General features: G+C 49.2%; 1 protein-coding gene across 1 annotated transcript in view; it reads right to left on the bottom strand.

Annotated features, from left to right (window-relative positions):
- Positions 1-1,170, bottom strand: part of LOC310641351 (calcium/calmodulin-dependent protein kinase type IV-like) — a gene marked incomplete at its 3' end in the record, with an annotated part of 66,578 nt that extends 65,408 nt beyond the window's left edge. Inside the window, exons 1-3 of the mRNA XM_083364325.1 lie at positions 1,146-1,170; positions 433-531; positions 120-221 (exon numbers count right to left, since the gene is read on the bottom strand). Of these exons, the coding sequence (XP_083220451.1) occupies positions 120-220 (101 nt within the window). The 5' untranslated portion in view covers position 221; positions 433-531; positions 1,146-1,170. The remainder of the gene's footprint in view (positions 1-119; positions 222-432; positions 532-1,145) is intronic.
- Positions 1,171-12,110: the final 10,940 nt, after the last annotated feature.

Genomic DNA, 12,110 nt, shown 5'->3' on the forward strand with positions numbered 1-12,110 from the left:
AGAGAAGAATCATGTCTTTGGGGCTGCCATCACCCTGCTGGTTTTTACCCCACTTTGTAAGCCTCATACCAAGTAATCTGCATCAGAAGGCCACAAAGAGATTAAATGCCCAACCTCACCTGCCCAGCTCCGGTCCCATGAGATAGAAATCTTGCAAAGCCGATTCTCTCCGGGATCCTTCAATCCAATATTCTCCCTCCAGAGGTTTCAAAGTGAGCATCCTGGAACAGAGAAGAAGGATCTGCTTGCGTTTGCTTGTCATTTTCTTTTTCTTTTTTTCCCCCCCTCTTCCTCTTCCTCCTCCTCCTCCTCTGATCACATTGCAGGTGGAGAAATAAAAAAAAGAGCAAGAGAGAAGGGGGCGGGGTGGGGAGCGTTTTGGAGAAGCAATTTCTAGGATTATCCAGGAGGGTCACAATACCGTGTCCAAACCTTATTCTGCTAGAATATATACGGTGGGTGCAGATTAATCAGCAGCTTCACACGGGAGGTGCTGGCATCTTCATAGTCCTCAATGTCCCCCTCAGCCTCCTTAAAAAAAAAGGGGGGGATTTTTAAAATCGTCAGGAGCAAAGAGCCTTGGTGGAGCAGTGGGCTAATGCCTCCTTAAGTAACACCAGCTGCCTGCAATTAGTGCAGGTTCGCATCCCACCAGGCTCAAGGTTGACTCAGCCTTCCATCCTTCCGAGGTAGGTAAAATGAGGACCCAGATTGTTGGGGGCAATTAAGCTGGGGTGTGTGTGAAAGCCCTAACAAGCAGGCATATACATAGAATGAAGGCTACTGCTAAGCTTGTAAGCCGCCCTGAGTCTTCGGAGAAGGGCGGGATATAAATGGGAATTAAAATTAAAAAAATTAAAATTAAAAGATGAGCACCACGCAGGTGAAGATGGCACCACTCCCTCTCCAGATCTTCACCTATTCTTTTTCTTTCTTTCTCAGCCAATAACTTCCTTCCTCCTCTTTTCCACCCTTGGGGCTGCCTTAGAAAACCAACCCTGCAGAGGAGGTCAACTTTCCACCTGCTTCTGCAGAGCCGTAATCCACAGCACAGTCTTCCTGATGGCAGTTATTTCAAGGGAGGCTCGCCCCGTTAGTAGAAAGGAAAAAAAAACAACAACTCTCCTCCCGTTCCAGTGGCTTACTTGGCTGGCTTGCTTGCTGGCTTGCTTGCTTCCTCTTTCCAATCCTTGCAGGAAGGTGCTGAAGTGGAGAGCTTGGAGAAGTTGGGAACCATCAGCTTCCACTCGGGAGAATTTTGCTCGCTCGGCTGCAGCCCAAGCGTGAATCCAGTTTAAAAGTGACAATCCCGGGTCTCCGAATCCGACGGGCTGGCAGATGCATGGGAGCCCAGATGCGAGGAAGGCTTGGTCGTCAAAAGGAAGTTTTCGCCGTCAGAGCTCAGATCTTTCCCCTGGGGGGAAATCCTCCATTCTGCAGGGGGATGCTCTGGCGGTGCAGGCAGCGCCACGCCCGACTGAGATGAGATCCCCTGACCTCTATTGAGGAAAGCGTGGCTTTGCCGCTCCGCCTTGCAAATCCAGCTCTCTCCTGCCTCCTAGCGGATCCTGCTTTTCATTTCAAGAGGACGGACCGAAGAACGGTCGGTTGCAGGAATCGAGTGTGTCTAGTTCAGGGGGGGGGGGGGGTCTTCCAACTTGGCCCTTTGATGCCTTGCGGACCAACTCCCAGAATTCCTCATCGTGTCTGGCTGAGGAATTCTGGGAGTTGAAGTCAGCGCTAGCTCTTCGGCTTTGAAACGGAGATGAGCACCGGCCCCTAGAGTCGGAAAGGACTAGCACGCATGTGCGGGGGAACCTTTACTTTTACCTTTAGTTCAGGGGGGTCTTCAAACTTGGCCCTTTGATGCCTTGCGGACCAACTCCCAGAATTCCTCAGCGTGGCTGGCTGAGGAATTCTGGGAGTTGAAGTCAGCGCTAGCTCTTCGGCTTTGAAACGGAGATGAGCACCGGCCCCTAGAGTCGGAAACGACTAGCACGCATGTGCGGGGGAACCTTTACCTTTAGTTCAGGGGGGGGTCTTCAAACTTGGCCCTTTGATGCCTTGCGGACCAACTCCCAGAATTCCTCAGCGTGGCTGGCTGAGGAATTCTGGGAGTTGAAGTCAGCGCTAGCTCTTCGGCTTTGAAACGGAGATGAGCACCGGCCCCTAGAGTCGGAAACGACTAGCACGCATGTTCGGGGGAACCTTTACCTTTACCTTTAGTTCAGGGGGGGTCTTCAAACTTGGCCCTTTGATGCCTTGCGGACCAACTCCCAGAATTCCTCAGCGTGGCTGGCTGAGGAATTCTGGGAGTTGAAGTCCGCAAGGCATCAAAGGGCCACGTTTGAAGACCCCTGGTCTAGTTTGATGAAAAGAAGGATTAGGGTGACAATGATAGCAGTCTTCCAAATATTTGAGGGGCTGCCACAAAGACGAGGGGGTCAACCGATTCGCCAAAGCACCTGAACGGCAGGACAAGAAGCAACGGATGGAAACTGATCAAAGAGAGAAGCAGCCTGGAATTAAGGAGAAACTTCCTAACAGTGAGGACAATTAACCAGTGGAACAGCTTGCCTTCTCAGAAATCAAGGGCACTCCATCATTGGAGGTTTTTAAGAAGAGATTAATTAGACAGTCACTTATCTGAAATGGTATAGGTTCTTCTGCTTGAGTAGGGGGCTGGACTAGAAGACCTCCAAGGTTCTACTCTACTCTACTCTACTCTACTCTACTCTACTCTACTCTACTCTACTCTACTCTTCTCTTCTCCAAAGCACCTGAAGGCAGAACAAGAAGCAATGCCTGGAAACTAATCAAGAAGAGAACTAATCTAGAACTAAGGAGAAATTTCCTGACAGTTAGAACAATTAATCAGTAGAATCGCTTTGCCTTCAGTAGTTATGGGTGATTCATCATCACTGGAGGTTTTTAAGAAGAGACTTGTGTTGTATGTGTAAACAGTAATAATACTTCATTAACAGATTGTAAAAACTAGGGAAGCCGCCTGACAGAAAAACACGCGGGAACTTTGACAGCTGTCAAAGTTCCCCGCACAGCGCAGGCGCCACCACTGACAGCTCGCGGCTGTCAAACTCCGGACCAGGCGGAAGCCTGAGCTGTCAAAGTTCCCCGCACAGCGCAGGCGCAACCACTGACAGCTCGCGGCTGTCAAAACACCAAACCATGCGGAAGCCGGAGCTGTCAACAGAAGACGATGCGGATTGGTCCCGGTTTGACGCGGCGCCAAAATGAACACTCCTGATTGGCCCTCGCTGCCAGCTGCCGGCTATAAAAGCCGGACAAGTTATTCTATGTTTGCCTTGTACTAAATAAACCCTGTTGTTAACTAGCCTGTCGTCCCGAGTGGTCCTTAGGCTACTTCACTGGCGACGAAGGTGGGATCGCTCCGGAGTTGAAGTCACGGCCGAGGAAGAGAGTTCCCGGCAAGAGCTGTCACGGGAAGTTTTAACTTCCAAAGGAGCAACCCAGGACCGGACGACATGGCAAACTTCGGGCGTGTGAGGGAATTTGATACCCGCCATCCCGAGAGATGGCAATCACACTTAGGCCAGGTCGAGGGATTCCTCCTCGTCAGTAAAATCACTGACGACAGAGCAAAGGCCGCCGCTCTTCTATACATCAGCGGACCAACAGTGTATGATGCAGCCGTTGGCCTGTTCAGCCCGGTGCCCATCACAGAAGTCTCCTACGCGGACCTGGTGGACCAGCTGAACAAGTACTATATGCCGGCTCGCTCAGAACTGTACTGGCGGGTCCAATTCGCCCAAAAGAAACAGCGGCCGGACGAGCCCGCCAACGAGTTCATCGCCGGGGTCAGACACGCCGCACGGAACTGCTGTTTCCCCGACCTGGAGGACCGCATCAGAGACCAGGTGGTGATCGGTCTGAAGGACGAGAAGCTGCAGAAGAAGCTAACATCCAAACCCGACATGAGCCTGGCAGAGCTGACCAGAGAAATAATGGCCTACGAGCACAGCCACAAGAAGAAGCCGACAACCTCGACCCCAGAGAGCCCAGCGACCGTCTTCCAAGAGAGCGCAACCTTCAGCGACAGCGAAGAGTCGGTGGATTTCACCGACGGAGAAGCCCTGCAGCGCAGAATGGAACGCAGGCAACCAAGGAGAGGCGACACTTCAGACCGCCGTAGGTCCAGGAACCCCCCTCCGCCGCCGCCACGTTACGAGCAACGGGCCGCCTGTGCCAGCTGCGGGGGCAACCATGCCCGGGGAAGCTGCCGATTCAGAAACGCTAAATGCCACAATTGCGGAAAGACCGGCCACATCAAGCCGGTGTGCCGCAGCAAGGGCCGTGACAACGTCCATGATCTGGAGGCAAACTCCCCAGGTAGGCCAGCTACCCAGGCCAGCAGAGAAAAACCGCCAGGGCCCCTGGTAGAGACAATTGACAGGGTAAACAGCCTAAGCGCAAAGGTTAAGGTCTGGGTAAAAATTCAGGGGGTACCCTGCCACATGGAGGTGGATTCAGGGTCAGCAGTCTCCTTAATTTCATTAAAAACGTATCAGGAGATCTGTCGGCAAGGCAAGGGACAAATTCCCCTGAGGCAAACCCAAGTACACCTAGCTGACTTCCAGAAAACCCCCATTCCTCTGGAAGGGAGGGCTAAGGTCATAGTGCAGTACAAGGGGTTCAAGGGTCCCTTAGAGGTTTTAGTTACGCCAGGGAACCGCACCAACTTGATAGGGTTAAACTGGTTCGGGCCGCTAGGGATCGCCATAACGGGGGTAAACACAATTCAATCACCCAGCCTAGAAGCCGTTTGCAACAAATATGCAGACGTCTTCGATGGCACTTTAGGAAAATACACTGGACCCCGCATCTCCTTACAGTTAAACCCAGCAATCCAACCAATTAAGATAAGAGCTAGGAGAGTACCCTTTGCCCTAAAAGAAAAAATAGAAAACGAACTTGATCGCCTCATAGGCCTCGGGGTGCTTGAACCAACGGAGGGGGGGACCTGGGAGACCCCTATTGTCACCCCAATTAAACCTAATGGAGAAGTGAGAGTCTGCGCAGACTATAAAGCGACAGTCAACCTAGCCCTCAGCCCCCACGCTTACCCGGTGCCAGCGGTAAGGGACGTATTTGCTTCCATCCGTTCTGGCGCCATTTTCGCCAAACTCGATCTCACGCAGGCGTATTTACAACTGCCTGTCACTGAGGACACCGCAGAAGCCCAGACAATTGTCACCCACCGCGGTGCCTTTAAAGTAAAGAGACTCCAATTCGGCATATCGGCGGCCCCAGGTATATTTCAGGGTATCATGGAGAAGACCCTGAAGGGAATACCCGGGGTCTGCCCCTATTTCGACGATGTTCTCATCGCCGGAGAAAACGAAGCAAACTTAGCTGACAGGCTGTCAGCTGTGCTGAGCCGGCTCAGAGAAGCCGGCCTCAAACTAAAGCGAGAAAAGTGCTCTATTGGAGTCACATCCACTGAATTCCTAGGGTACAAAATAGACGGCCAGGGCATCCACCCCACCACAGATAAACTAAGGGCTATTCAAACTGCACCCAGCCCAAGGAATAAACAAGAGCTTCAAGCTTTTTTAGGGTTATTAAACTTCTACCATGCCTTCATCCCCCATAAAGCCACTATCGCGGAGCCCCTGCATAGGCTCCTGGACAAGGGCACTGTTTGGTCCTGGACCAAGATACATGAGAATAGTTTCCAATCATTAAAACAGATTATCTGTCACAGCTCAACTATCACCCTATTCAGAGAAGATACCCCAATATGCATCGCTTGCGATGCCTCTCCCTATGGAATCGGGGCTGTATTAAGTCATCTATTCAAGGACGGTACACAAAGACCCATAGCCTTCTATTCACGCACTCTGACCAAAGCAGAAAGAAATTACGCACAAATAGACAGGGAAGCCCTAGCAATAGTTGCAGGGGTCAAAAAATTTCATGACTACCTTTATGGGAGGCCATTTACTATATTTACTGACCACAAACCCCTGCTGGGCATATTCACTTGGAATAAAACTACACCACAAATTCTCTCTCCGAGAATATTACGGTGGTCCACATTCTTAGCAGCCTATTCCTATCAACTAATACATAAACCAGGAAAAGAATTAGGACATGCAGACTGCCTCAGCAGACTGCCCATGCAAAACAAGGACTCTGACCCAGCCCCAGCCGGTCTGATTTTAGCAATCTCCCAACTTCCAGATTGCCCCCTGACTGCAAACATTATAGCCAACAATTCAGCCAAAGACAAAATACTTACCAGAATCCTCAAATGGGCCACAACAGGGTGGCCAGCTCAAAACCCACAACCCCAATTCCAACCATATTTTAACAGGAAAAATGAGATCTCCACCCATAGGGGATGCCTGCTGTGGGGAAATAGGGTCATCATACCAGAGAAAAACATAGACCAAACATTACACATTTTACATGAAGGACACCCAGGCATTGTAAAGATGAAAGCGATGGCTAGAAGTTATGTATGGTGGCCAGGCATTGATAAACAAATAGAAAAGTACGTGGGAGGGTGCTATACCTGTCAGGCGACCCGAAACGAGCCACCCCAAGCACCGATCCACAAATGGGAAACTACAAGGAACCCTTGGTCACGTATACATTTAGATTTTGCAGGACCTATCCAGGGCCAAAGTATCTTAATTGTAGTGGACAGCTATTCTAAATGGCTAGAAGTCACTCCCCTTAGAAAAACAACGTCCGAATCCACTATTCAAGCCTTAAGGAAAATATTCGCCACACATGGCCTTCCAGACACCATAGTTTCAGACAACGGACCTCAATTCACCTCTCGTGAATTTCAGATGTTCGCTATGAAGAATTGTATTAGGCTGGTAACGTCGGCGCCGTTCCACCCATCGTCGAACGGGATGGCTGAAATTATGGTACGGTCCACAAAAGAAGCCTTGAAAAAATTCGTTAAAGGGAATTGGCAGAGGCGTCTCAGCCAGTTCCTCTTGTCACAACACTCAACCCCATGCACAACAACGGGCAAATCACCAGCGGAATTGAGATGGGGGAGGAGGCTAATAACACGACTCGATAGACTGCACCCTGACACATACCCAGAAGAAAAAGAGCACCCCTACCCAAACCGCACACTCAACCCAGGACAATTGATATGGGCACGGTCATACACGGATAAAAACAAGTGGGTCCAAGGGACAATACTAAAACAAACCGGACCCATTTCATACCTTATTGCCACACAAGCACACGGCAACATACGCCGCCATATTGACCAACTCAGACCCAGACAACCACCACACAACTCTGAGCACCCAAAGCATTCCGAGCTACAACCCCCCCCGGAAATACTTCCTATGCCAAACCAGGAAGAAGAACAGCAGGGGAACGAACTACCAGAACCAGACAATCCCCCACCCCTTCGCCGCTCCAACAGGAATCGAAGAGCCCCCACCTACCTAAGAGACTATCAGTGGGCAGGTTCCAACGTCCAAGGGGGAGGAAACGCGCCAGGGGAGGGGTAAGGGGTGTGTTGTATGTGTAAACAGTAATAATACTTCATTAACAGATTGTAAAAACTAGGGAAGCCGCCTGACAGAAAAACACGTGGGAACTTTGACAGCTGTCAAAGTTCCCCGCACAGCGCAGGCGCCACCACTGACAGCTCGCGGCTGTCAAACTCCGGACCAGGCGGAAGCCTGAGCTGTCAAAGTTCCCCGCACAGCGCAGGCGCAACCACTGACAGCTCGCGGCTGTCAAAACACCAAACCATGCGGAAGCCGGAGCTGTCAACAGAAGACGACGCAGATTGGTCCCGGTTTGACGCGGCGCCAAAATGAACACTCCTGATTGGCCCTCGCTGCCAGCTGCCGGCTATAAAAGCCGGACAAGTTATTCTATGTTTGCCTTGTACTAAATAAACCCTGTTGTTAACTAGCCTGTCGTCCCGAGTGGTCCTTAGGCTACTTCAAGACTGGACAGCCATTCGTCTGCAATGGTATAGGGCAGGGATCTTCAAACTTGGTCCTTTTATGACTTGTGGACTTCAACTCCCAGAATTCCTCAGCCAGGGTCTCCTGCTTGAGCTGGGGGTTGGACTAGAACAGGGGTCTTCAAATTTGGCCCTTTTATGACTTGTGGACTTCAACTCCCAGAATTCATTAGCCAGCTTGCCTGGCTGAGGAATTCTGGGAGTTAAAGTCCACAAGTCATAAAATGGCCAAGTTTGAAGACTCCTGGACTAGAAGACTTCCAAAGTCCCTTCAGCTCTGCTAGTCTCTTATACTGACTGTTTGATGCTGCAAGAGAGACCTGGAGATGGGCAGTTTCGCAGGTGCTGGCATTGCAATGTTTTCTGTTCCAATTTGGCATTAAATATCCCCATTCCTGTACTGCTTTTCTGACCCTGTTCGGAGTCAGTCCCAGATCACTGGCTCCTCTCGAACAAAAAGGCACCTCCAACGAAGGTCTGAAAAATCAAGATGGCAACGGCGGCCACCATCTTGACTTTTTGGATTGCCTCTTCCCTCAGATGCCCCTGTTTTCTATCAACTCTAAATTATAAAATCCTTCGAGGCTGCCCTTTCAAGGTGTCATCATAAGAAGAAAAATATAACGTTGATTCCAGGTTATCAAAGATAACGTCAGTCTGTTTCTACTCCTGGGTTGGGAATGATGCAAAAGCAACGTCATGGAGATGTAGCTGAAAAAGAAGGATTCCTTTTTAAAATGTCCTGCCAGTTTTTTTATACGTGCATCAGAGGAAATTTCCATTAGGGGAAGCGAGTTCAAAAAAATAGGTGCCTGAAATGGAGACTGTGAGTTCTAGTCCTTGCTGGGTGATTTTGAGCCAGTCCCTGTCTTTCAACCCAATCCACCTCAGAGGGCTGTTATTGTGGGTAAGATAATAGGAGGAGGAAAAAGTATTAGTTATGTTCACTGCCTTGCGATTTATAAAAATAACAAAGGCGGGATATACATAAATAAAATGCTTGCATAAAAATGTATTTTACTGGGGGAAGTTGTGAACAATGCTGCATCTCTGAAATAAGGCTAGGCGAAATGGGGTGATCCAGCCACAGAAATGGGACTAAGGAATAGGATCATGAACCATTTCCTGTTTTGGTGAATAAACTTCTGGAACTGCAGGAATGACCTAACCCCCCCCCCCACACACACACACCCCAGAAACCCTTGGACTGGCACATTATGAAGGATAATAAGGCTGTTCCATTGTCAAATTGCCCCATTTTTCTCATCTCTCTGCTTTTAAGAAAAATGCAAGCGGAAATGGATATTCCTTTTTTCTATGAAATTTTTAAACATTCTCAAGCTGATAGAGCAGGGGTGTGTCAAACTCGTAACGTCACGTGACGTGTTGCGGCATATCGTGACTTTTTTTCCATTGCTGACAATGGGGTGGGCATGGTTTTGCTATGACGCATCCAGCCCGCGGGCCGGCAGTTTGACACCCCTGTGACAGAGAAACAATATGAATCTGATTGCAGGTCTGGAAAAAATGAGATAGCAAGCAAAGTCAAAAGGCTTTGCTGTAAACATGGAATCTTGGCTTCAATGAAAACCATGAAAATCTCAATCTTGTTCAGTATGGCCCTCAGGCTGCTGGGTGAGGGAAGAAAGGGAAAGACGTATGGATGGATGGATGGATGGATGGATGGATGGATGGATGGATGGATGGAAAGACGGATGGATGAAGAGCGGGTGACTAGATAAGAGATAGATGGCTGAATGGAGAGAAGATGGGTGGATTGATGATAGCACTTAGACTTATATACTGCTTTCACAATGCTTTACAGCCAATCTAAGCAGTTTACAGAGTCAGCCTATTGCCCCCAACAATCTGGGTCCTCATTTTACAGACCTTGGAAGGATGGAAGGCTGAGTCAACCTTGAGATGCTCAGAATTGAACTCCTGGAGCGAGCAGTGAGTTAGCCTGTAGTACTGCATTCTAACCATTGTGCCACCACAGTTTTGATGTGAGAAGATGGGTAGCTGAAAGATGGATGGGTGGATGGATGGATGAAGGGATGGGTGAAGAGATAGAAATAGAGAGGATGGGCAGATTGATGAATGGAGGGACAGATGGGTGAAAAGATGGGTGAAATAAATGATACATAGATGGAGAGAGAGAGAGAGATGGACATTAATGGATGGAGAGGGTAGGTGAATAAGAACGGATGGATGGACGGATGGATACAGGATGGGCAGATAGATAAATGTATGGTTGGACAGATGGGGATAGATAGATAGATAGATAGATAGATAGATAGATAGATAGATAGACAGACAGACAGACAGAGGATGGGCCATACTGGATGGATGGATGGATGGATGGATGGACCAATGGGTGAAGAGAAGATAGATAGATAAATGAGAGAGGGGAGGAGAAAGAGAGAGAGAAAGAGATACTGCCTATAGAGGGGTTGCTGATATAATGGACTACAGTGAAGAGGCAAATTCCAAGGAAGGAGGGAGCACAATCCAGAAAGGGGTCAATACGAGGCAGCACAGCCTGCATTGCCTAGAGGTCAGAGCAAAAGAGTTAGGATAGTTTCTCCCTAGACTCTACATTCACTAGGGTGAGAGTAGGAAAGGTTTAGTTTGCCGAGAATTTGTCGTATGTAAGCAAGTAAAGACATGAACATTGGCTGGATTGCTCTATTTCATTCTTGAGCTTCGCCTGACATGGATGACTGATGAGAAGATGGGCAGATTGATGAATGGATGGATAGACAGACGGATGGGTGATTGGATAGTGGGTGGGTTTATAAATGGATGGTTTGGTAGACAGGTAGAGTAGTGGAGGTAAATGAATGGATTGATGGATAGATAGGTTGATGTTAGGTAGATAGGAAGTTAATAAAAGAAGGTAAGAATATTTATTTATTTATTTATTTATTTATTTATTTATTTATTATTTATTTATTCGTTTTATATACCGCCCTTCTCCCGGAGGACTCAGGGCGGTGTACAGAGCAAAGTAAGTATACAGTAAACCAACAATAAAACAAATAAAACCCCAGATCTACAAATAAAACCCCAAATCTATCAGGCCAAGCCGGCTTGCTGGAATAGATAGGTTTTTAAATCTCGCCGAAAGGTGCGAAGGTCGGGGCCCATCCGGATTTCGGCTGGTAAGCGGTTCCAGAGGAGTGGCGCACCCACCGAGAATGCTCTCCCCCTGGGGGTCACCAGCCGGCATTCTCTGACCGGTGGCACCCTGAGGAGGCCCTCTCTGTGGGAACGTACAGGACGGAGGGACGTTGACGCTGGCAGTAGGTGCTCCCGTAGGTAATCCGGACCCATGCCATGTAGGGCTTTGTATGTCATCACTAGCACCTTGAATTTCACCCGGAAGGCAACTGGAAGCCAGTGCAGCTCACGAAGCAGAGGTGTAATATGGGAGTATCGGGGAGCCCCCAAAAGCGTCCGTGCAGCTGCACTCTGTACCAGCTGAAGCTTCTGAGTGATTCTCAAGGGCAGCCCCATGTAAAGAGCGTTGCAGTAGTCAAGACGAGAGGTCACAAGTGCATGGGTGACTGTACGTAAGGCATCCAGGTCCAGATAGGGTCGTAGCTGGCGCACCAGACGAACCTGAGTGAAAGCCCCCCTAGTCACAGCTCCTATGTGATCTTCTAAGGAGAGCTGTGAATCTAGGAGGACACCCAGGTTGCGAGCCCTATCTACGGGGGGCAGTAACTCGCCCCCAATATTAAGGGATGGAATACTCTGAATATCCTGACATGCTGGTATGTACAGCCATTCAGTCTTGTCCGGGTTGAGTTGAAGCCTGTTCCTCCCCATCCATTCCCGGACCGCTTCCAGGCAACGGGACATCACGTCAAGGGCATCACTGATGTGGTTTGGGGTTGAGATGAAAAGCTGGGTGTCATCAGCATACTGATGATAACCCACTCCAAAACCACGAATGATCTCACCTAGTGGCTTCATATAGATGTTAAACAGGAGAGGTGAGAGGACCGACCCCTGAGGAACTCCATAAATGAGAGGCCTCGGGGTCGATCTCTGGTCACCCGCCAACACCCACTGTGATTGATATATAATGCAAGACAAGGCAAAATACAAC

This window comes from Vipera ursinii (genome assembly GCF_947247035.1).
Source record: "Vipera ursinii genome assembly, chromosome: 1".
NCBI classification, from domain to species: domain Eukaryota; kingdom Metazoa; phylum Chordata; class Lepidosauria; order Squamata; family Viperidae; genus Vipera; species Vipera ursinii.